The sequence below is a fragment of the Trichomycterus rosablanca genome, chromosome 20, assembly GCF_030014385.1.
Source record: "Trichomycterus rosablanca isolate fTriRos1 chromosome 20, fTriRos1.hap1, whole genome shotgun sequence".
NCBI lineage: Eukaryota > Metazoa > Chordata > Actinopteri > Siluriformes > Trichomycteridae > Trichomycterus > Trichomycterus rosablanca.
Genome location: NC_086007.1, coordinates 12,433,717 through 12,455,261, shown reverse-complemented (window position 1 = coordinate 12,455,261; position 21,545 = coordinate 12,433,717). Strand labels below are relative to the sequence as shown.

Genomic DNA, 21,545 nt, shown 5'->3' with positions numbered 1-21,545 from the left:
TATTAAGTGGTGGCCACTACTTAATTATCTCGTTTCCATGCCTTATTAAGTCGTGGCCATGACTTAATTATCTCGTTCCCACGAGTTAATAAGGCGTGGCCACGCATTATTTTTTTTTGGGGGGGGATGTTACCTTAGGGGCTCCTTACTATTCTAAGAAAAAGAATGTTGTTTTCTAACGTCTCCTGTTATGTAATGTGAATTACAAATATATTGTCTGGCCCTTTAAGAATGTTAAGTGTACTATGCTAGGGCATAGGGAGCAAGTGTGTGGGGAAGATATCAGAATTGACCGTCTCCGGTTGTGCTAATGTTGTTCTGTTAATCAGCGTTCTGCTTCATGCACTTTTAAGGAACACAAATTACCACAGAGACACATATTTACGTGGCACAAAGAGCCCAATAAAAATAGTTTGATTAAAATTTTTAATCTTGATCAATTTTTTTAACCGCAATTACAATTTTAACGCATTAATCGCGTTAATTAAAACGATTAACGACAGCCCTAATAAATAGTAAAAAAAAATTAAATGAAATTACAGCAATGTACAATTTAAATACATATTTATTCTTGGACTCCTTTTCCAGCCAAAAAGCTTTGCAGATTCAAAATTTTAAATTTTACTTATTTATTTTTTACTTATTTTTACTTATTTACTTATGACAGATGAACCTGCTACATGAAGATGAAGGAAAAAAAGGGCAACTTAAACCTGCTGTTCTTCAACATCACCGCTAGAGGGCGCAAACTGATCGCTAAAGCGCTCGCACCATGTCCAGGCTGAGTGGATCTGACCTGCTGTTGAAAGCTTGGATTCAGTCCGTGTATTCAGTCTGACTGTGATCAGAACTAGTGATGGGAATTTCGGCTCCTTTTAGAGAGCCGGTTCTTTAGGCTCGGCTCACTAAAAAGAGCCGGCTCTTTCGGCTCCCAAGTGGCTCCTTAGATTTTTTTGTTGCTTAAATTAATTTATTACCAAATTACATGTAAAATGAATTACTAATGTAAAAAAAACCATTGTATTAAATGTTTATTATTTAAATTGCTTTATTTATATACTCAACATGGAACAGAGACCTCCAACAATAAATTATAAAATACAAAAACAAAGACCCATCTCAATTAGACAAAAAGATCCGATTGTGTATATTATTTGTACATTTGCATCTAGAGTGGGACGGCATGGTGGCTAAGTGGGTAGCACTGTCGCCTGACGGCAAGAAGGTCCTGGGTTCGATCCCCAGGTGAAGAGCCCGGGTCCTTTCTGTGTGGAGTTTGCATGTCTTTCCCATGTCCGTGTGGGTTTCCTCCGGGTGCTCCGGTTTCCTCCCACAGTCCAAAGACATGCAAGTGAGGTGAATGTTCCTGTCATGAATGTAACCAAAGTGTAAAACGTGACGTTAAAATCCTAATAAACAAACAAAAAAATAAACAAGCATCTAGAGTGAAACAACACAACATCAACGAAGCATCACTCACACTCAACAAAATATAAATGAAAATGTGCAAAACCAAAAGAAGATAGTTTAGTTAAGATTAGAATTCAGAAAAACCAAGGAGCTCATCTTTGATGGGTTGATCCTGTTTCTCTTTTCTGTTATGATCTGCCCTGTTAAAATAGATTCTCTCTGAGGGGACAGATACACAGTCTATGTGCCATCACATGTATAAGATGTGGGTAGACTGAACACTTGGTCTCCTACCAGTGGGCCTGCACTTCTCTGTAAAAGGGGCTCCTCGAGTCCAAACTTTACTATGTTTCCTCTCACTCATTTTCCTCACATTTCCAGCGTGTAATGTCTGGCTGTGTAAGTTAATGTGTATATTTTTTTTTATTAATGTGTATTGGAACTGTGAGAGACTGAGCACCTAAGCATTTCACTCACCTTTCACACCTGTGTTAATGTGACGTGACAATAATGTGATTTGATTTGATTTGTGTAAAGCGCTGAGTTCTCTCTCTCTCTCTCTCTCTCTCTCTCTCTCTCCCTCTCTCCCCCCTGTTCATGTGCACGCTGTCTGTGTGTGTGTGTAACCCCGCCCCTCCTGCTCAGTGTAAACACACAAACGCCACCACGCATCTTGACCAATCACGTGCGGCTTTGACAGAAGAAAAAAAAACGGAAAAAAACGAATCGGCTCCCAATCAGGAGCCGGATCCCGTCGTTCACTTTAAAGAGCCGGCTCTTAGAGCCGGATCGTTCGCGACCGACCCATCACTAATCAGAACACCGACAGCAGCCAGTAGAGAGAGTCAGTACAAGCTTTCTCCAGCGATTCTTACTTTTAGACACAACCAACAGCGCGGTTGCGGGCAGTTTGGGAGACGATACATCGTGATACGGTGCTGAGGTTTCTGCTGCTCTGCGGAAGTTTTGTAGCGAGCTTGGATTGTAGCCCTGCGTGCGCTGATCAGTCTACGGTCAGTGGGAAGCGAATGTGCGGATGTACTGGGAACCAGCGGTGCACAGTTCGATGTTTGACACGTTGTGGACTTGATCGACTAATGTTTTAGGACTGGTCGGGGTTACACCTTGCGCTTTTCTGAGCTTTTTTAGATCAAACGGCGCTGTGGCAAAACTTTTACATGCGCATTTGGACTGGAGACTTGCGCACGGATGGTGTACGTTAACTATCCGAGTATAATTTGAATTAGGCGCATATTAAAGCGCATACTAGTACTTTTTAAATCAGATGGAAGCTTGTTCTAAATATCTTTATATAATCTGATAAAGGCTTACCAAGCATAACCAAACCCTATTGAAGCATGTTTGCATGTTTCCTGTAATATGTGTGCGCTGCGCAAAACCAGGCTCAAACTTCTCCACTAATCCACCACGCATCAGTGAGGAACATGGGAGAAGCGGCTCAGGCGCAGGCTCCAGCTCCGGGGTTCTCTCCGGTCTTGAACCCAGGTTCTGGCTCAGGCTCCGGTTCGGTTTCTGCCCCCCGTTTGCACAGCGCAATAGTGGAGCGGCTGCGCGCAAGGATCGAACTGTGTCGGCGGCACCACTCTGTGTGTGAGAGCCGGTATGCGCGCGGCCAGGCGGAGATCACAGACCGGGAACGCGAGGCCACATTGCATCTGCTCAACATGGTACAGCAGGGCACAGGGAACCGGAGGACCAAGGAAAGAGGAGGAAGGGGTAGCGTGCATGGAACTGAGGGAACCAGAATTAACGGAGAACAGAAACACCGGGAGACTGGAGACGGAGAACCGAGACTGGCCACCCGCATCGCGGTAAGTGTGCGCCAAAAGTCCTGCATGCATTACACTGTAGAGCAGGGGAGTGCGCTTTGACGCACAACGGCATCACTTCGAGCTGGTGTGTGTGTGTGTGTGTGTGTGTGTGTGTGTGTGTGTGTGTGTGTGTGTGTGTGTGTGAAGGGCACAAAGAAAAAGGCAGCTAACGCATTTTAACAGAATAAAGGGGTTTCCTGTTTCCAAAACATGGATTACCTCTAATCTTGGAAATATCAGTGGTGAGTTACCATTGAAAATCTCTTTTAGTCAAGGATTAGGACTAATCTTGATACAGGAAACCAACTCTAAATCTAATTGCCCAAACTATTCGAAGGACTTACTTTAAACCCGTTTGACTTAAATACCCTAGCTGGCTGAGTCTAAATTATATTCTAACAACATTTTTTTTTACCAAGGGTAAAAAGATAAAGAAAAGGGCACTAAGATAAAGAAAATTTAGGTTGGTCCACATACTTACATTTATTTATTTAAGGTAAACACAGAATTATTTCTTCATTTACACTCAGTGACACATTTCCATTATATTTCTGGCAATTAGCAGACACTTTTATCCAAAGCGACTTACAGTATGCAGTCTAAGCAATTGAGGGTTAAAAGCCTTGCCCATGGGCCCAACAGTGGTAATCTGGCAGTGGTGGGGCTTGAACCAGTGACCTTTCGATTTCTAGTCCAGTCCCTTACCCACTAGGCTGGAGAGAGTGCCAGTCTATTACCGAGCACCCTATCATCACTTATTCACTTACTCTCATCCACATGCAATTTAGAACTGTCCACATATTTCTGGAAGGTAGGCAAAGTTTTTGGTTGAATGTAAAAATCTTTATAGACCCATGTTGCTGTGTGGCGCCCACTCTACTAGCTGCGATGCTGTGCCACCCATAGTTTTATCCAAAGCGACTTACAGTATGCAGTCTGAGCAATTGAGGGTTAAGGTCCTTGCTCAAGGGCCCAACAGTGGTAATCTGGCAGTGGTGGGGCTTGAACCAGTGACCTTTCGATTACTAGTCCAGTCCCTTACCCACTAGGCTACAACTGCCCTAAACTGAGAGAAAACTAGGAGCAAGACAGAAATACACTCTGGAGAGAGTGCACCCTACCATCACTTATTCACTTACTCTCATCCACAGGCAATTTAGAACTGTCCACATATTTTTGGAAGGTAAAAGGAAAGCAAAGTATTTGGTTGAATGTAAAAATCCTTATAGACCCATGTTGCTGTGTGGCACCCGTTCTACCAGCTGCACTGATGTGCCACCCATAGACCATATTTCTTTCAATGTTCAAGAGAAACATACACTGTATGTCCAAAGGAAAGTGGACATCCCTCTTAATTTTAAAATTAGGGATTTTAAAATTACATTTAAGAGCAGGGGAGAGCGCTTTGACGCAGAACAGAATCACTTAAAGCCGCTGTGTGTGTGTGTGTTTGTGTGTGTGTGTAAAGGGCACAAAGAAACAGTAATAACATAAAATTCAGGTGTAAACGCAGTTAACGCATTTTAACAGAATAAAGGGGATTCCTGTTTCCAAAACATGGATTACCTCTAATCTTGGAATGTCAGCACATTGAAATATCAGAAAAATCTCTTTCAGTCAAGGATTAGGATCTTGATCCAGGAAACCAACCCTAAATCTAATTGCCCAAACTATTTTAGGGATCCAATATAAATCTGTTTATATTTGTTTATATCTCCCAGTTGACTGTGTTTAAATTATATTCTAACAATTATTTTTTACAAATATATTAATATATTTTTTAAGGTAAACACAGAAATATTTATTCATTTATTTTTACAAATCTCATACTATTCAGGGCTGCTGTGGGTTCTGAGACACTCAGAATCATTTACATTATAGTTACAGCATTTAGCAGATGCTTATCCAAAGCGACTTACAGTATACAGTCTAAGTGGCAACCTGGCAGTGGTGGGGTTTAAACCAGCAACCTTCTGCTTACTAGTTCAGTACCCAACCGCTAGGCTACAACTACCTTACACTGGGAGAAACACTAGGAGCAAGGCAGAAATACACCCTGGACAGAGCACCAGTCTATCACAGGGCACCCTACCATCACTTATTCACTCAACCACAGGCCATTTAGAACTGTCCACATATTTTTCCACATAAGGAAAGCAAAGTATTTGTTTGAATGTAAAAATCCTTATAGACCCATGTTGCTGTGTGGCACCCATAGACCATATTTCTTTCAATTTACATTTACATTTTCGGCATTTAGCAGACACCTTTATCCAAAGCAACTTACATTACAGTTACAGTATACAGTCTGCGCAATTTAGGGTTTAGGGTCTTGCTCAAGGGCCCAACAGCAGCAATCTGGCAGTGGTGGGGCTTGAACCAGCAACCTTCTGGTTACTAGTCCAGTATCTTAACCACTAGGCTACGGCTAGCTCTACTCAATTTTAAGTTTTAAACCATCTCATACATGATATGTCCAAAGAGTGGACATCCCTCCTAATTTTAAAATCAAGGTGTCTCAGCTACACACACTGCCAACAGATTGAGAGAAGAAAAGTAGTCTGGGGACAGACCCCAGGTACCAGGTCCAAAAATAAATGCTTTGGTAGAACTTAAGTGGCCTGTACTTTAATCCCACTGATTACATTTGGAATTAATTGAAAAGCTGATTTTAAACCAGGCCTACACATTCAACATCAATGCGTAACCTCACAAATGCTCTTTTGACAGAATGGCCATTTCCTACAGACAGAGTTGAGGCAGTTATAGCTGCAAAGTGCAGCCAACTCCATGTACAAGCTCATGGTCAGATATCCACATACTTTAGGCCATTTCCGTGAAAACATTTGTTGCTGCTTTGATTTTTAGACAAAGGTGGCGGTTAAAGAAATTAAAGCAAAACATTACAATTCCTTTTCCAACATGTTTGGTACCAGCAAACTGGAATTAAGCTTATAATGCTTTTTAGTATTAGTATTTTGTATTAGAACAGAATTTAAAAAGTGTCCTATACACTATGATTTATGCATGACTAGAATCTGTTTATAGAAATCAGCTCTTGTATTTCACTATACAGCACACTAAGACAATGATAAGCACTTCTTTTCTGTAAGAATCAATGAGTTTAAAATAGAACCTGAGGTCTGTAGGACAGCAATGGACCCTTGTTCTCTGTCCATTTGTCTTCCTTGTTACTTTTCATGTTTGACACCTATTAAAGATGCTAAATCAAGAGCCGCTCAGGTGGCGCAGTGGTAAAAACACACGCAGAGCTGGGATCTCAAATACATCTCAGCGGCTAGGCTGAGCGGCCACATGAACAACGATTGGCCTGTTGTTCAGATATGGGTGGGATTAAGCCGGATAGGGTCTCTCTCTCATAACTAATGCAATTACGACCTCTGCTGGATGATTGATGGCGCCTGCACAGAGATGAGAAAAGAGTGCTCTCAGGGTGTGTCTCTCCGTACACAGTGCTGAGCTGCACTGCACTCGTCAAAGTGTAGGTGATAAGATGCATACGGCATGCTGCCAACGTGTCAGAGGGGGCGTGGGTTAGCTTCGTTCTCCTCAATCAGAGCAGGGATCGGCATTGGTGGAGAGGAAGCATGCATGATGCAATCGGGCAATTAGACATGGTACAAGGGAGGAAAAGGGAAGAAAATGCATAAATAAATAAAAATATATATATAAAAAAGACGCTAAATCAGTGATCCATGTTTTAAATGGTTTATGGTGAACTTTAAAATACACTTGTAGGTTTGACTACACACATTAAAAGTACATGGAACACTGGACTTTAGTCAAGGTAGGGAACAACACCCAACCCATTACTTTTTGCAGACATGCAGACAAGATCAAATTTAAAAAATCACCCCAAAAAAGGTCTTGTTATTAGTTATAATAGGTCATAGTAGAGGGTTAAATGACATTAAAGAAATAATGAAACGTAATAAAATTTTAATTGTACGAATTTTTGGGCAAAAAATGTTTATAAATGGTTAATTTACAGAAAATCATTCAAATCACTGGACTGCCATGACAAACATGCCCCTAATGAGTGTATTTAAACATCAGTTTGCTTTTATTAATCTGTACAACTATGAGAACACAAATTGCAAGCCAGCAGACACAAATCTAATCTAATCAAAAAAAAAAATAATCTAAAGTAATTTTGCCATCCACAGTTTTTTACAGTTGTAAGAATTTTAACCTACCGCTCTCTAAGCACCTTCTTTAATGATAGTTTAAATCCCTCTGCATAAACATTTAGTGCCAATAAATATTTCCTGCTTGTGTTTATTCACTCTGTCAGTCCTTGAAAATGCTGTTGTTAGGGGCCGCCCAGCGATTAAGCGCCCTGGGCATCAGGACTGCTTTTGTTATTTCCTAATTTCAAGGTAGTGACAGATCTGGGAATGGAGGGAGGGCCATGTGAAGCGCACTCTCACGGAAAAAGAGACCAGTTGTGACTAGTTATGTTTGCTCATCCAAAACCAGATTGCACTCAGATTAGATGGCCGTGTTCAGTGATTCCCCTTGATTAACCACATGTTCAGCATTTCAAACACATCTGTAAAACTTTTGGTTAAGAATAAATAACTGTTTGCTGGGTGAATAGGAACATTGTGCTACAGTATAATTCCAGTGATAAGTCATGATTTGAACTTTAAAATCCCATATTTTTGAATTATGCAGAATGTGGTCTGAACATCAGCCAAGTTATAACAGTAATAGACATACACATGTTGCCTGAATGAATAACCCACAAATACTACATACACATGTTCATATTTTTATTAAACACTAGGCTAAAAACTGAACCTCAGGTGTTTACAAAATTAAGCTAAGATTGGAGGAATAGGTTGTGGAGTTGTGTAACGTTAACACCACTAACACCCTGGACTACACACTGGACCTATGTTAATTTCAGTGTTTAAGTGTCCAAAACAATTCCATTATTTTACATAAGGCTAAAATATATGCAAGTCCACGGGACCATGGAAGGCATTAACAGGTTTCCCATACATCCTTATGGGAGAAAATACCTTGAAATACCTTTATTAAATGCTTATGGTCTCTGGGTCCTGCTCCCATCTCATGCACTTTGTTTGCTATGGAGCCAATTTCTGTTACATCTGGACCCACACTGGGTGCAGGATATGCCCTTTAGCTTGGTTGGTTTCTGTCCCTGGCTTGTTGAAAAAGATAGTATACTGGTATCATGCACCAGCATTCAACAGGGCCAAATTGAGACTGTCATGAATGTTCCAAGAGAAACGCAGGTTTGCAACAGAGGAGGGGGCAAATCTGTGAGGATAAAACTGTGATAAATAGAACCACTTCAACCTGGAGCGGATTAACTTTCAATGAGGCCATCTGCGCCTCTGTGCTCCTTTTTGCTGGCCATATTTGGCAAGATAGAAGACATGATTCCTTAACCAAGAAAATCTTTGACCGGATTTGGCTTCATAGTAGTAGTCATTATTCATAGGAACAATAAATAATACAACATAATAATTGAATAATAGAAAATAAATAGCTTTTTGTGAGTTAGGACACTGTGTGACTATGTAAAGGAACATATTAATTTAAGGAACAAAAATAAGATTTGTTACATCCTGTTTAAAACAGACACACAGTTTCCAAATCATCATACCAAAGCCTATTTTAATTTTTTAATTGCTAGTTAGGTTTTCCTCTATTACTTAATGATCTGTGTAGATAATTGTGCAGGTCAATGTCTTTGAAAAATGTAATTTTTAGCTTTTAATTACAACAATTGCAAGCATTACAGCAGCACTGTGACTAAAAACTAAAAATGAAGATGTAAAAACTGATCTTAAAACTGATGAGGTCTAGTTAATTCATGCAGAACTTTAGCACATAATTTCAAAGGGTTCTCAAAGAATTTCTTACAGCTGTATCCTGCCATAGGATGTTTGGTGAATTACAAAGTAATTATCTCTGATTAAGTTTGACATGGTAGGCATAAAATAATGTGAGGAAGGAGGAAATGCCTGAGTGTTTGGTGGCGTTTCTTGGCTTTACAACCGTATGAAAGAAAACTGGAAGCTAGCCTGACCCTGGATACCCTCCAGTGTTCCATGAATCCTGAGAGACCATCCTAAGCCCAGAACCAAGCTTAGCATCTCACAATGGATAACAAGATCCCTCTTACACTCAGCCTGTCATTTCAACATGGAATTATATTGGTTTTATTGGGATCTTGGGTTCTTCTGGTTATGGATGAATAGCACAGGATGGCACACTTCACTGTTGACAGAAGACAGAAGTTTCTTCTTTGCTTAATAAGTTCCCCAAACCACAATGCACATTTGCCTTTTATATTCACGCCTGTGTTGATTATTTAAACTTGCCAACCAATAAGAAAAGTTACAAATGCAGTCATGACACCAAAAATAAAGCTTAAAAGTAGAAGGAAGCAAGCAATGGAAAGAGAACATGAATGAAGGGGAGTTCGGTGTAAAAACTCCAGTGGAATTGTTTGCGCTGCGGAAATCAAAGGCATTCCGGGCTCATCTGCGCTCGCTCTCCTAGCGGCATCTTTGTGAGGTGCCCCCTGTGTACGCCTCATGTTTTATTCACAGCCTGTGAGATGGCTGAGGCTTTGAACACCACTCAAAACATTCAGCAAATACATGCCCTGCTTCAGGGTCAGGTTTGCCCTCCATCGGATTTTCAATTCCACATCTAGAACGGGCTTTGTCTATAAGATTCTAACCTTTGTTGTGTACACAAATAATTGTGGAGTAATATAAAAATAAAGAGGAATTTCTTCTTTTTGCACACACAATGGGAAGAAATCAGCAAGAAGTAAGCTCGTGCACAGGCCACCTGTCTTGTATGGCTAAGTTCTAATACCATACAATATCCTATCAACTTCATAGTTATGATTCAGGTCCAGGACTTTTAACTGTGCCGTAGTTACATTCTATTGAGCCTATTTACAAAGCAACAAAAGGAAATACTTGCAAATGGATTTAGCCCCTAAGGTCTGTGTGCAAGCATTTTCTCATTTGCATATTTTCTCAATGCATGTTAACATGATTAATAATGCATTTAGCCATTAAGGTTCCTTCTATCACAAAGGTAATACTGCACCCGCTTGTGTACAAAATACTGTATAATTACAGCTGCACTGTTTATGTAAACCCATTTTCTTCCAATTTAATTCCCAAATTTGAGTCTTGCCTATCTTATGGCAGCTTCTCATGTAGAAAAGTAGAGCCCAGTTACATATACATACACACATTGGGTCTGTCTGAAAACCTAGTGAGCTCTCTACGTAGACACGTTTTACATCATCTGAGAAGAAGGCTTTCGTGTTCATGCCATTCAAACCAATGGGATGAGGTGGCACACCGCACTAGCATGTCAAATAACAGCTTCCTTCGTGTACTGAAAACAGTTAAACTGTCCCTGACAATCCCAAATTTACATAACTCTGTTTGTTTCTCTGCACCGTCTGCCATGTTTTTATTTTTCTGTGAGAAAAGTTGTGCCGCACTGAATGCTGGGATTGCCTCCACCTCTAAGGCAGCATCGGATGCTCCCTCGTTCTTGAGTCAAAATACCATTGAAATTTTAAGATACCTTAGTAGTGAGCACATTAAGGCATCTGGGATTTCATAGGATGACATAAAATGCTGTCTATGTAGACAGCTCCCTGGGTTTTCGAACACACCCATAAATACACTCTGTGATGCCTTTTTTACCCCATATATTAATAGAATAGGACCCCATAGGACCTTCACTGACTGTATAATATTATATTAGAATATAATACTGCCAGCATTTACACTAAGGTGTCAAAAAATACCAACAACACTCTTACACCTGATACACTCATCTCAGTAAAACACACTCCTCATACCGACATTCATTCATTCATTTACTGTCTATTTTACCACCATTTCATCCTGGTCAGGGTTGCGCTGGGTCTGATTCATTGGGGATAAGCCACAGGACCACCACAGAGTAGGTACTATTTGGGTGGTGGATCATTCTCATCATTCTCAGCACTGCAGTGACAATGACATGGTGGTGGTGCGTTAGTGTGTGTTGTGCTGGTATGAGTGGATCAGACACAGCAGCACTGCTGGAGTTTTTAAATATCGTGTCCAATCACTGTTCACTCTAATAGACACTCCTACCTAGTTGGTCCACCTTGTAGATGTAAAGTCAGAGACGATCGCTCATCTATTGCTGCTGTTTGAGTTGGTCATCTTCAGGACCTTCATCAGTGGTCACAGGACGCTGCACTTAGGGCAATGTTGGCTGGATATATTTTTGGCTGGTGGACTATTCTCAGCCAAGCAGCGCTGCTGTGTCGTATTCACTCATACCAGCACAACACACACTAACACACCACCACCATGTCAGTGTCACTGCAGTGCTGAGAATGATCCACCACCCAAATAATACCTACTCTGTAGTGGACCTGGGAGAGTCCTGACCATTGAAGAACAGCATGAAAGGGGGCTAACAAAGCATGCAGAGAAACAGATGGACTACAGTCAGTAATTGTAGAACTACAAAGTGCTTCTATATGGTAAGTGGAGCTGATAAAATGGACAGTGTAGAAACAAGGAGGTGGTTTTAATGTTATGGTTGATCAGTGTATATTTGTAGCTATACTTGGTAAATCGTTTAAAGCGTGCCCACTGCATACAATATATTAGGTTCCATATGCAAATACAGTTAGTACTTATTAAGAATTTGGCATTAGCTCTTGCCTCGCAATCAGCCTTAAAATGCTTATAATTTAAAACGACCATTAAAATGTCAAGCCATTTAATTAATCAAAGAACGCAGTCCTGCTTTTCTGATATCTGTACGGTAATATTAATATGAAGCTGAGAATGCAAGTTCCAGTGAATTAACCACAATTTAATGCAAAGCCATTCTTTCATGCTTGGGGTAATTTCTTAAGCACACAGAGTGCACTCAGCTCTGTCAGGATTTTGCTGAAGAGGGAAAAGAAGGGGTTGGCTTACTGTGTCCTTCGACAAGCAGAATGCTTTGTCGGAGTTACCAGAAATCCGAGCACTGTGGGAACCTGCGCCTTCAGGTGTGCATGTGTTCACGCATGCCTGATAGAAACTGTGAATCTGCGTTTAGAAATATAATTGCTTCTTACGTGTCAGGGGTTCACAGATGGTTTCTTGCTAATCTTTACACAAAGAAATAAATCTGCAGTAAATAAAGAATTAGTAATAAATTAGAGGTTTTCTTGTTAGAGTGTGATAATTCACAGACTTGCATTGTATCTGTGATTTTTTTTTCCCTTTTTGTATACACAAATTGTTTTGAATTTTGACTTAAGAAAGTTCGGTTTGTTTGTTTATTAGGATTTTAACGTCATGTTTTACACTTTGGTTTCATTCATGACAGGAACAGTAGTTACTCGTTACACAAGGTTCATCAGTTCACACAAGGTTATACTGAACACAGTTATGGACAATTTAGTATCTCCAATTCACCTCACTTGTATGTCTTTGGACTGTGGGAGGAAACCGGAGCACCCGGAGGAAACCCACGCAGACACGGGGAGAACATGCAAACTCCACACAGAAAGGACCCGGACCGCCCCACCTGGGGATCGAACCCAGGACCTTCTTGCTGTGAGGTGACAGTGTTACCCACTTAGCCACCGTACCACCCCAGAAAGTTCAGTAAATGTGAGCAAAATGCTTTGTGGTTTTTTGTAAATATATGTAGATTCCTAATTTGATGATGTTTGGATGAGGGAATGTGAGACGATCGTGTGTAATGATCAAAAACACTTGTTTTAATACTTTCTATTGGTGATGCTATCATGATTAGAGATTTTATGAGCATGAATGAAAGGCTTAGTCATTTACATGCAAGAAATTGCTAAGGAAGAACTAGAAATGCATTTCTTAATGCATGATTGCAAGGTATTTTGGTGTGTTTACCATCTACAGTACTTAACATTATTACAAGATTTAAAGAATCCAAATATAAATGGTAAAACTGATAAGCATTATTAAATGGCTATGACCTTTAGTTCATGTCGTGGAAGGCCCCCTCCTCACCATGGGCCCCAGTGCACCTGCACCCCCCCACCCCCACCGGTAGTTACAGCCCTGATCTTTTTCCAGGACATCCCTGTTTGTTTCAGTATCACAATGACAAGCCAGATTCAGCATATGACACAACTGTGTGGCGTCATAGTAAGAGAGTGCAGGTGATAGACTGGACCTACTGTCCATACCTGTCTTCTATTAAGAATCACAATATCTGAAAACCAGGATTGTTAAGCAGCTGTATTAAACCAGGCGAAATTGAGATAAAACACTCTCATAACTACAACAATTGGTGTGTTCGGTTCCCAAATGAACACTATTAAAGGGAAAGGTGATATAACTGTGATATTTGATTTTTTTTTTGTAATAGAAGGGCATTGGTAGCTCAGTGGTTAAGGTACTGGACAAGTAATCAGACAATTTGCTGGTTTAAAACCCACCACAGCCACTATCCTGAGCAAGACTCTTAACGCTCAATTGATCGAACTGTATTCAGTCATGATTGTAAGTCACATTGGATAAAAGCATCTGCTAAATGCGGCAAATGTAAATGTAGAATATGTTTCATTCATAAAATTCAAAATGAGTGTGTATATATGTACAATATATATAAGGGTATATATATATACATTTACTCTCTTGTTTTGCTGTTTTTGTATAATACAGTTCAAAAACAATTTGCAAATCATTGCTACCTGTATTTATTTATATTTTCTACTTTTTTTTTCGGTGAGTTGAATATAGGGTAATTTGGAACTTTTTAAACACACCGTTCTTTCTACATAGGTCACGAAGCTTTGCCAGAAATTGACAAAGTGGGCTTCTTAATGTCCGTTGTGGACTCCTGGGCAGGAATGCCGGGTCAGATCGGGGGCTTTCTGGTTAGATCAGAGTTCAGCTCTGTTTGCATTACAACACAGGATATTTCTCGCAGCCCGGCCAAACCGGCTCGCTGTTCCCAGGCTCCACGCTCTCAGCCTCACAGAGCCTTGAAAAGGAGCACAAGCGCGCTCTTTCTCTTCTTTCCCACTCCTCTCTTCATCGCCCTTCCTCCCTCTCTCATCCACACTCTCCTGTGTCTGCTTCTTTGGGGTCAAAGTCATTTGTGCTGCACTGATTTTCCTCTACTTGGTTTAGACTCAGTAAAAGAGATTATTAACGTTAGACAGCTGCAAAAGGGAAAAAATTAAAAGGTTTAAGAGTGCAAGTCTCCAAGAACTGGGGTTCACTTTATACGGAATACCTGAACGTCTGCTTATTCATGTAGCAGAAACACATTGCATGAAATTACAGACTTAAATAACATTAAAATCTTTAGTTCATGTTTCCATTAAAATATTCAGAATTCAGAAATAAAATTCTGGGGTTAGAAATGTCTACAAAGCCGCTCAGGTGGTGCAGCTGTAAAAACACACAATACATCGCATCGAATCTCAGCTCTGCCTGCCGGCTAAGGCTAAGTGGCCACATGAACAACGATTGGCCTGTTGTTCAGATATGGGCGGGACTAAGTCGGATGGGGTCTCTCTCCCATGACTGGTGCAATTACGACTGAGTGCTGATTGATGGCGCCTGCACAGTGATGAGAAAAGAGTGCTCTCAGGGTGTGTCTCTCCATACACAACAGCTCAGAAATGTCTACAAAACATTCTCAGATGACTAGTGCTTTTATCTAATGTCCATGGACCAAATGGAATGTTGCCCACTGCAACCTCTGTATAGAAAATAATATTACTTTGAACATCACTTCACTCCAAGTGCATTATGTAGATCAGGGTTTTTCAAACGTTTTTCAAGGAGCCCATATTATGTCCATGATTTTTACCTAACCCAGCCAACACAAACAATTCATCAAAATGAAATATACTTAATTAATAAAAAGGTGGCAATCTGGTCCTACTGTGGTTTACAAGATGCCCCGTAAAGCCTGTACAAAGGGTGTGCTTGTTGATTTAATTATTATTATTTTTCTCAGTGACCCTTTTTTTTGGCTTGGACCCAAAAACCCTAGTGTAGATCATTGTATTGTGTAGTGTAGAGTGTAGAGTGTGTGTCTGCAGGGTTTCATGCCAGATTGGAGAACCCTTTAAAATACTGGTCATACTGGGCTTTTGTTTTCTGCTGGCTCATATGCTGGCATTCTTTGATCTTTGTGTAAGGAAATCAGCAGGTATTTCCTCACAAAAAGAGGCGGTGTGAAGGCACCTTTTAAAACGTGACTTTGTGAGTTATGGCACACCGGTGGATTGAGTAGCTAGTGCTGTGGTAACTACGTTTCAACCCCTTTTCTTTTAAATAATTTTTTTCTGTTTTACTTTGTGATTATGTCTTCCGATATCCCTGTGTGGTGAGCACATGGCCACCTGAGTTTTCTGTTTGCTGGAGACGGTATGGGCTTATATCCATGTGGGGTCATTTTTTCTTTTTCTCCTGGTCATGAGCATGGAGTGTGTGATATCCCTCACTCCATTAGTGCGCTCATCTGTCCCTTCTACCACCCTGGATTGCTAATTATATTTGGCTTTTTTGTTTCATTCATTAATTTATCTTTTTTATGCCAACAAAGCAGGAACTTGTTTTAACAAAAGTCTTTAATTATCTAATGATCTTCAAATAAAAACCAGAATTGAGTTCTGAATTTACATTTACTGCATTTAACAGATGCTTTTATCCAAAGTGACTTACTGTGGCTGTATATTGTCTAAGCGATTGAGGGTTAAGGGCCTTGCTCAAGGCCCCAACAGTGGCAATTTGGCAGTGGTGGGGCTTGAACCAGTGACCTTTCGATTACTAGTCCAGTACCTTAACTACTAGGCTACAACTGCCTGAATTGTAAACACTTCTGTCTCTGTAAATGATACAGATCTACCGATCAAGATTAAATTTCACCTGCATGTAAATATTATCTTCATTTTTATTTCTTGTAGATGGTCCATTGTTACTGCAAACTCACCCACACATGTACACATACATATTAGCAATTTAATTAAGGTTTTTACTTAATGACTCCACAGTTTCCCACTAGTTCCAGTGTAAACAATGCTACTGGAGCATATTTCATTAATCCCCCAGATTTCCTGTTTAATGTAGTAGAAATGGCCACATGTTGTACGTCTGGTTCTCCGGGCTGTTTAAGCGTGCTGTCAATGTGTTTTGCTTTTCCTCTGTGTGTATTATTCACTCATCACGCTCATACTTCTGTTTTCTGGTTCAGCTATCAACTTTCTCTGCGGTGAACTGGCTGTTTAACCCAGACTACTTTGTTCTACTGCTTTGTTTTTCTATTGTTCTTGAAATATTGTGTGCCTGGAGGCCAACACGCATACCTGTGTGTACAGGCACAGGAAAACCAGACTGATAGCGATTACACAGTGTAAAATATGATTGTTACACCTAGCTTAAGATCAACTGCAGCTGTTACGTTTGGATTGGGTGAAAATGGCATAAATTCATGGATTTAACCTGTTTTGTGTCAACAGGTAGGACTAATAGTGGTGGTGTAATGGTAAGGGGAGTGTATTTTGGTGCACATTGAGTCCTCTTATATCAATTAAGTTGCAACATGCAGATGTTAAGTCAGAATTGGGTGAAAATGGCATAAATTCATGAATTTAACCTGTCTTGTGTCATTAATTGTAGTGGTGTAAGGTAGAGAGGAATGCATTTTGGTGTACCTTGAGGCCTCTAATATCAATCAAACAACTGAGTATTGGTGCTGACCAGCATTGCTTTCTGCCCATAATAAACCATTCTTAATATGGGCACTGCCAACATGATAATACAAAACTATTACTCTTTTTCACTTTGTGTAATTATGAGGTAGTAAAATGCACACACTTTGTTTTTAAAGTCCATGCTCTAGGCGAAATAACCAAAACTCTATTCCCACTATCAAAGAATCTTTCATTATTTATTACATTTAAATTATATCAAAAATGTATTAATTTCAGGGCCGCTCAGGTAAAAACACACGCTGGAACACCAGAGCTGGGATCTCAAATACATTGTATCGAGTCTCAGCTCTGCCTGCCGGCTAGGCTGAGCAGCCACATAAACAACGATTGGCCTGTTGTTCAGACAGGGGTGGGGTATTAAAGCCGGATAGACACGCTCTCATAACTAATGCAATTACGACCTCTGCTGGCTGATTGATGGTGCCTGCACAAAGACGGGAAAAGAGTGCTGTCAGGGTGTGTCTCTCTGTACACAGTGCTGATCCGCATTGCACTTGTCAAAGTGTAGGTGACACTATATATATACAGGGGTTGGACAAAATAACTGAAACACCTGGTTTTAGACCACAATAATTTATTAGTATGGTGTAGGGCCTCCTTTTGCAGCCAATACAGCGTCAATTCGTCTTGGAAATGACATATACAAGTCCTGCACAGTGGTCAGAGGGATTTTAAGCCATTCTTCTTGCAGGATAGTGGCCAGGTCACTACGTGATGCTGGTGGAGGAAAACGTTTCCTGACTCGCTTCTCCAAAACACCCCAAAGTGGCTCAATAATATTTAGATCTGGTGACTGTGCAGGCCATGGGAGATGTTCAACTTCACTTTCATGTTCATCAAACCAATCTTTCACCAGTCTTGCTGTGTGTATTGGTGCATTGTCATCCTGATACACGGCACCGCCATTGGATGTACATGGTCCTCCAGAATGGTTCGGTAGTCCTTGGCAGTGACGCGCCCATCTAGCACAAGTATTGGGCCAAGGGAATGCCATGATATGGCAGCCCAAACCATCACTGATCCACCCCCATGCTTCACTCTGGGCATGCAACAGTCTGGGTGGTACGCTTCTTTGGGGCTTCTCCACACCGTAACTCTCCCGAATGTGGGGAAAACAGTAAAGGTGGACTCATCAGAGAACAATACATGTTTCACATTGTCCACAGCCCAAGATTTGCGCTCCTTGCACCATTGAAACCGACGTTTGGCATTGGCGCGAGTGACCAAAGGTTTGGCTATAGCAGCCCGGCCGTGTATATTGACCCTGTGGAGCTCCCGACGGACAGTTCTGGTGGAAACAGGAGAGTTGAGGTGCACATTTAATTCTGCCGTGATTTGGGCAGCCGTGGTTTTATGTTTTTTGGATACAATCCGGGTTAGCACCCGAACATCCCTTTCAGACAGCTTCCTCTTGCATCCACAGTTAATCCTGTTGGATGTGGTTTGTCCTTCTTGGTGGTATGCTGACATTACCCTGGATACCGTGGCTCTTGATACATCACAAAGACTTGCTGTCTTGGTCACAGATGCGCCAGCAAGACGTGCACCAACAATTTGTCCTCTTTTGAACTCTGGTATGTCACCCATAATGTTGTGTGCATTGCAATATTTTGAGCAAAACTGTGCTCTTACCCTGCTAATTGAACCTTCACACTCTGCTCTTACTGGTGCAATGTGTAATTAATGAAGATTGGCCACCAGACTGGTCCAATTTAGCCATGAAACCTCCCACACTAAAATGACAGGTGTTTCAGTTATTTTGTCCAACCCCTGTATATATATACACAGTATATATATATATATTAGGGCTGTCAAACGATTAAATTTTTTAATCGCGATTAATCTCAGAATTTCATATAGTTAATCACGATTAATCGCATTAAAAAAAATCTGTGTAAATGTTATAGAAAACAAGGATTTTTAAGTGAAATGTTACAATTAAAATGGTGAACACATTTTATGCTAAATGTACTGATGTTAAAAACTGCTGGGACAAGAGAAAACTGTAAGGGAGTTTTATTCACTCACATATTAGGCAGTAAATGTCAGATTGTAGGTTAGAATTTCTCCATCAGCAAACATTGTAGATCAGCGGTGCTTTAGGTGGGATAAGGCGTAGTTATTGTAACAGACTTGTCTGTGGTTGTATCGTGACGATGGTTTGATGGACGTTTCTACACGAAGTGAGTGTGTTTTGACCCTTTGGGGCTTCCATAGTTCATGAACTAACGTGCTTGACTCAGCTTTCCGGTATTCGGTACAGAAGAAGAAGTTAATTAAGTGTAATAAAGTGTTCTGCTCCCGACAACTTGTGAATATAGCGTGTATTTATTTCTTTATTATGCAAGTGCATCACTACCACGATCGGTTACATTATGTTAACAAACCGCAAATGAAAAACGGTGGCAAGTCCGACATTAAAACGTTTGTTCTACCAGTCAAGTCTCAACATGAACTAGAATTTGCGTTAATGGCACTAATTTTTTTAATCGCGTTAAATTGAGGTCGCGTTAATGCGTTATTATCGCGTTAACTTCGACAGCCCTAATATATATATATATATATATATATATATATATATATATATATATATATATATATATATATATATATACACACATGTAACAGACACTTTATCCATAAGTGACTTACAATTATGACTTAACAAAGTTTAAGCAGTTGAGAGTTAAGAGCATTGATTAGGGGCCCAAAAGTGGCAACTTGGTGCTGGTGGGGCTTGAACCAGCAAACATCTGATTATGAGTCAAGTACTTTAACCACTGATGTATAACCGAGTACATGAAATATAAAAATACATTCATATCTTATATAATACAGCATTTTACATACAGTATATACACATATGTAACTGTTCAATAGTGTTATTCACTGCACGAGTTGCTTTTTCTATCTGTACTCAAGTTTGATGGAATTGTTTTCTAATAATAGTTTTTGGTGCATCTGTAAATAGAGACCGGTCCCTGAGATGCACACAAGTGTAGTGTGTATACCGAATCGATTTTAAAATTAGGCCGAGTGTGGCTCTGCACTTTTTTACATCGTGTGTTGAATATTTATTTATTTTATGGCAGTAGGCAGAGTGGGAAGATCTGAGGCCACATTGAGGTCATTTCTGTTATAAAGACATGTCTGTCTGTCTGAAATTTGGATCAGAACTGTAAGCTGAAGACAGTTTTTGTTTCACCCTGCTGTATGTGATATTTTTGGCTTCCAAAGGAGTCACAACTACAGTGTTGCTTTTAAATGCAAGTTGTTTTCCAAGTTGTACTTATATGATTATATATATACAGTATATATATATTATACATATTTTATTTATTTATTTATTAAATTTTTTGTGTAAGCTTATCTTTAATCATTGGAAACAGTCATTGAAAGGGTGTCCAGTAGCCCCTTACTAGCCACTACACAGTTCAGACTGGCTTCAACCCATTTAAATTAATTGACAGCGGTACAATACGCTAGCACATCAGAGCTGGGATTCTGAATACATCGTTTCAAATCTCGGCTCTGCCACCCGACTGGGCTGGGCGGCTACATGAACAACGATTGGCTGTTGTTCACAGGGTAAGACAAGCCGGACCAGGGTTCCTCATAACTGGTGGAATTTTGACCTTTGTTGGTTGATTGATGGTGCCTGCGAAATGTTGGGGAATAATGCTGATCAGGGTGTGGCTCTCCATGCACAAGGCTGATCCGCATATGAACTCGGTTCTTGCAGGTGAAAGATGCAGTCGGTGCTGCACGAGCTGTTTCATAAGTTGTTTGGTCAGAAATATATTAAATGTTGGACTGAATGTAGTTACTCACTGTTAAATGTAGCAGATACGGGCAGGTGTTAAGATTGATGGTGAAGACTGACAAGCAGAGATAAAACTCAAGTGCAGAGGCTGATAAGAATCAAGATCCACAAACGCACCGACACACCACCATAGCCCAGTGAAAATGGGAAAGATTTGATCTATAGAGGAATCAGACAGCAGATCTAATTCAGATAATTCAGGACTGCTGAATGAGAAATAGGAATCAGATGACGGATACGCTTTAGAATTACATTCGTATCGAATAGTTTTTAGGTCTCTTAATACAGCAAAGAATGATTTATAACCCCAAGTTAATTTAGGGGTGTGTGTGTAGTTTTAGTACAAATGTAGTGAGTAATTCTTCAAGTAGATGTTTACATTGTTTGGATGAGGGTCTCAAATTGCAACAGTTTCTCAAAAATAGTAAGACATTCAAATCAGCACATCTGTTTTATTACTTTCTAATCCAAGTGTTCAGGTCAAGTATGAACTTGATATTTTGTGGATACATATTTTTCAACTGTCAATGAATGACTGTAATACATTTTTTTTGCCCAGCCCCTTACAAAAAAGAAGACATTCAACATACAAGATTGTATTGGCTTCTGAAAAAATATACATATAGCAACCAAGATTATTATGTGTGGTGGTGTAGAAACGTCTATAGCAAAC

At 40.2% G+C, this 21,545-nt stretch overlaps 1 protein-coding gene across 1 annotated transcript in view; it reads left to right on the top strand.

Moving 5' to 3' along the window:
• The first annotated feature begins 2,812 nt into the window (after positions 1 to 2,812).
• The window catches only part of zmp:0000001236 (mastermind-like protein 2), an 80,078-nt gene continuing 61,345 nt past the window's right edge, over positions 2,813 to 21,545 (top strand). Inside the window, exon 1 of the mRNA XM_063016970.1 lies at positions 2,813 to 3,242. Within this exon, the coding sequence (XP_062873040.1) occupies positions 2,856 to 3,242 (387 nt within the window). The 5' untranslated portion in view covers positions 2,813 to 2,855. The remainder of the gene's footprint in view (positions 3,243 to 21,545) is intronic.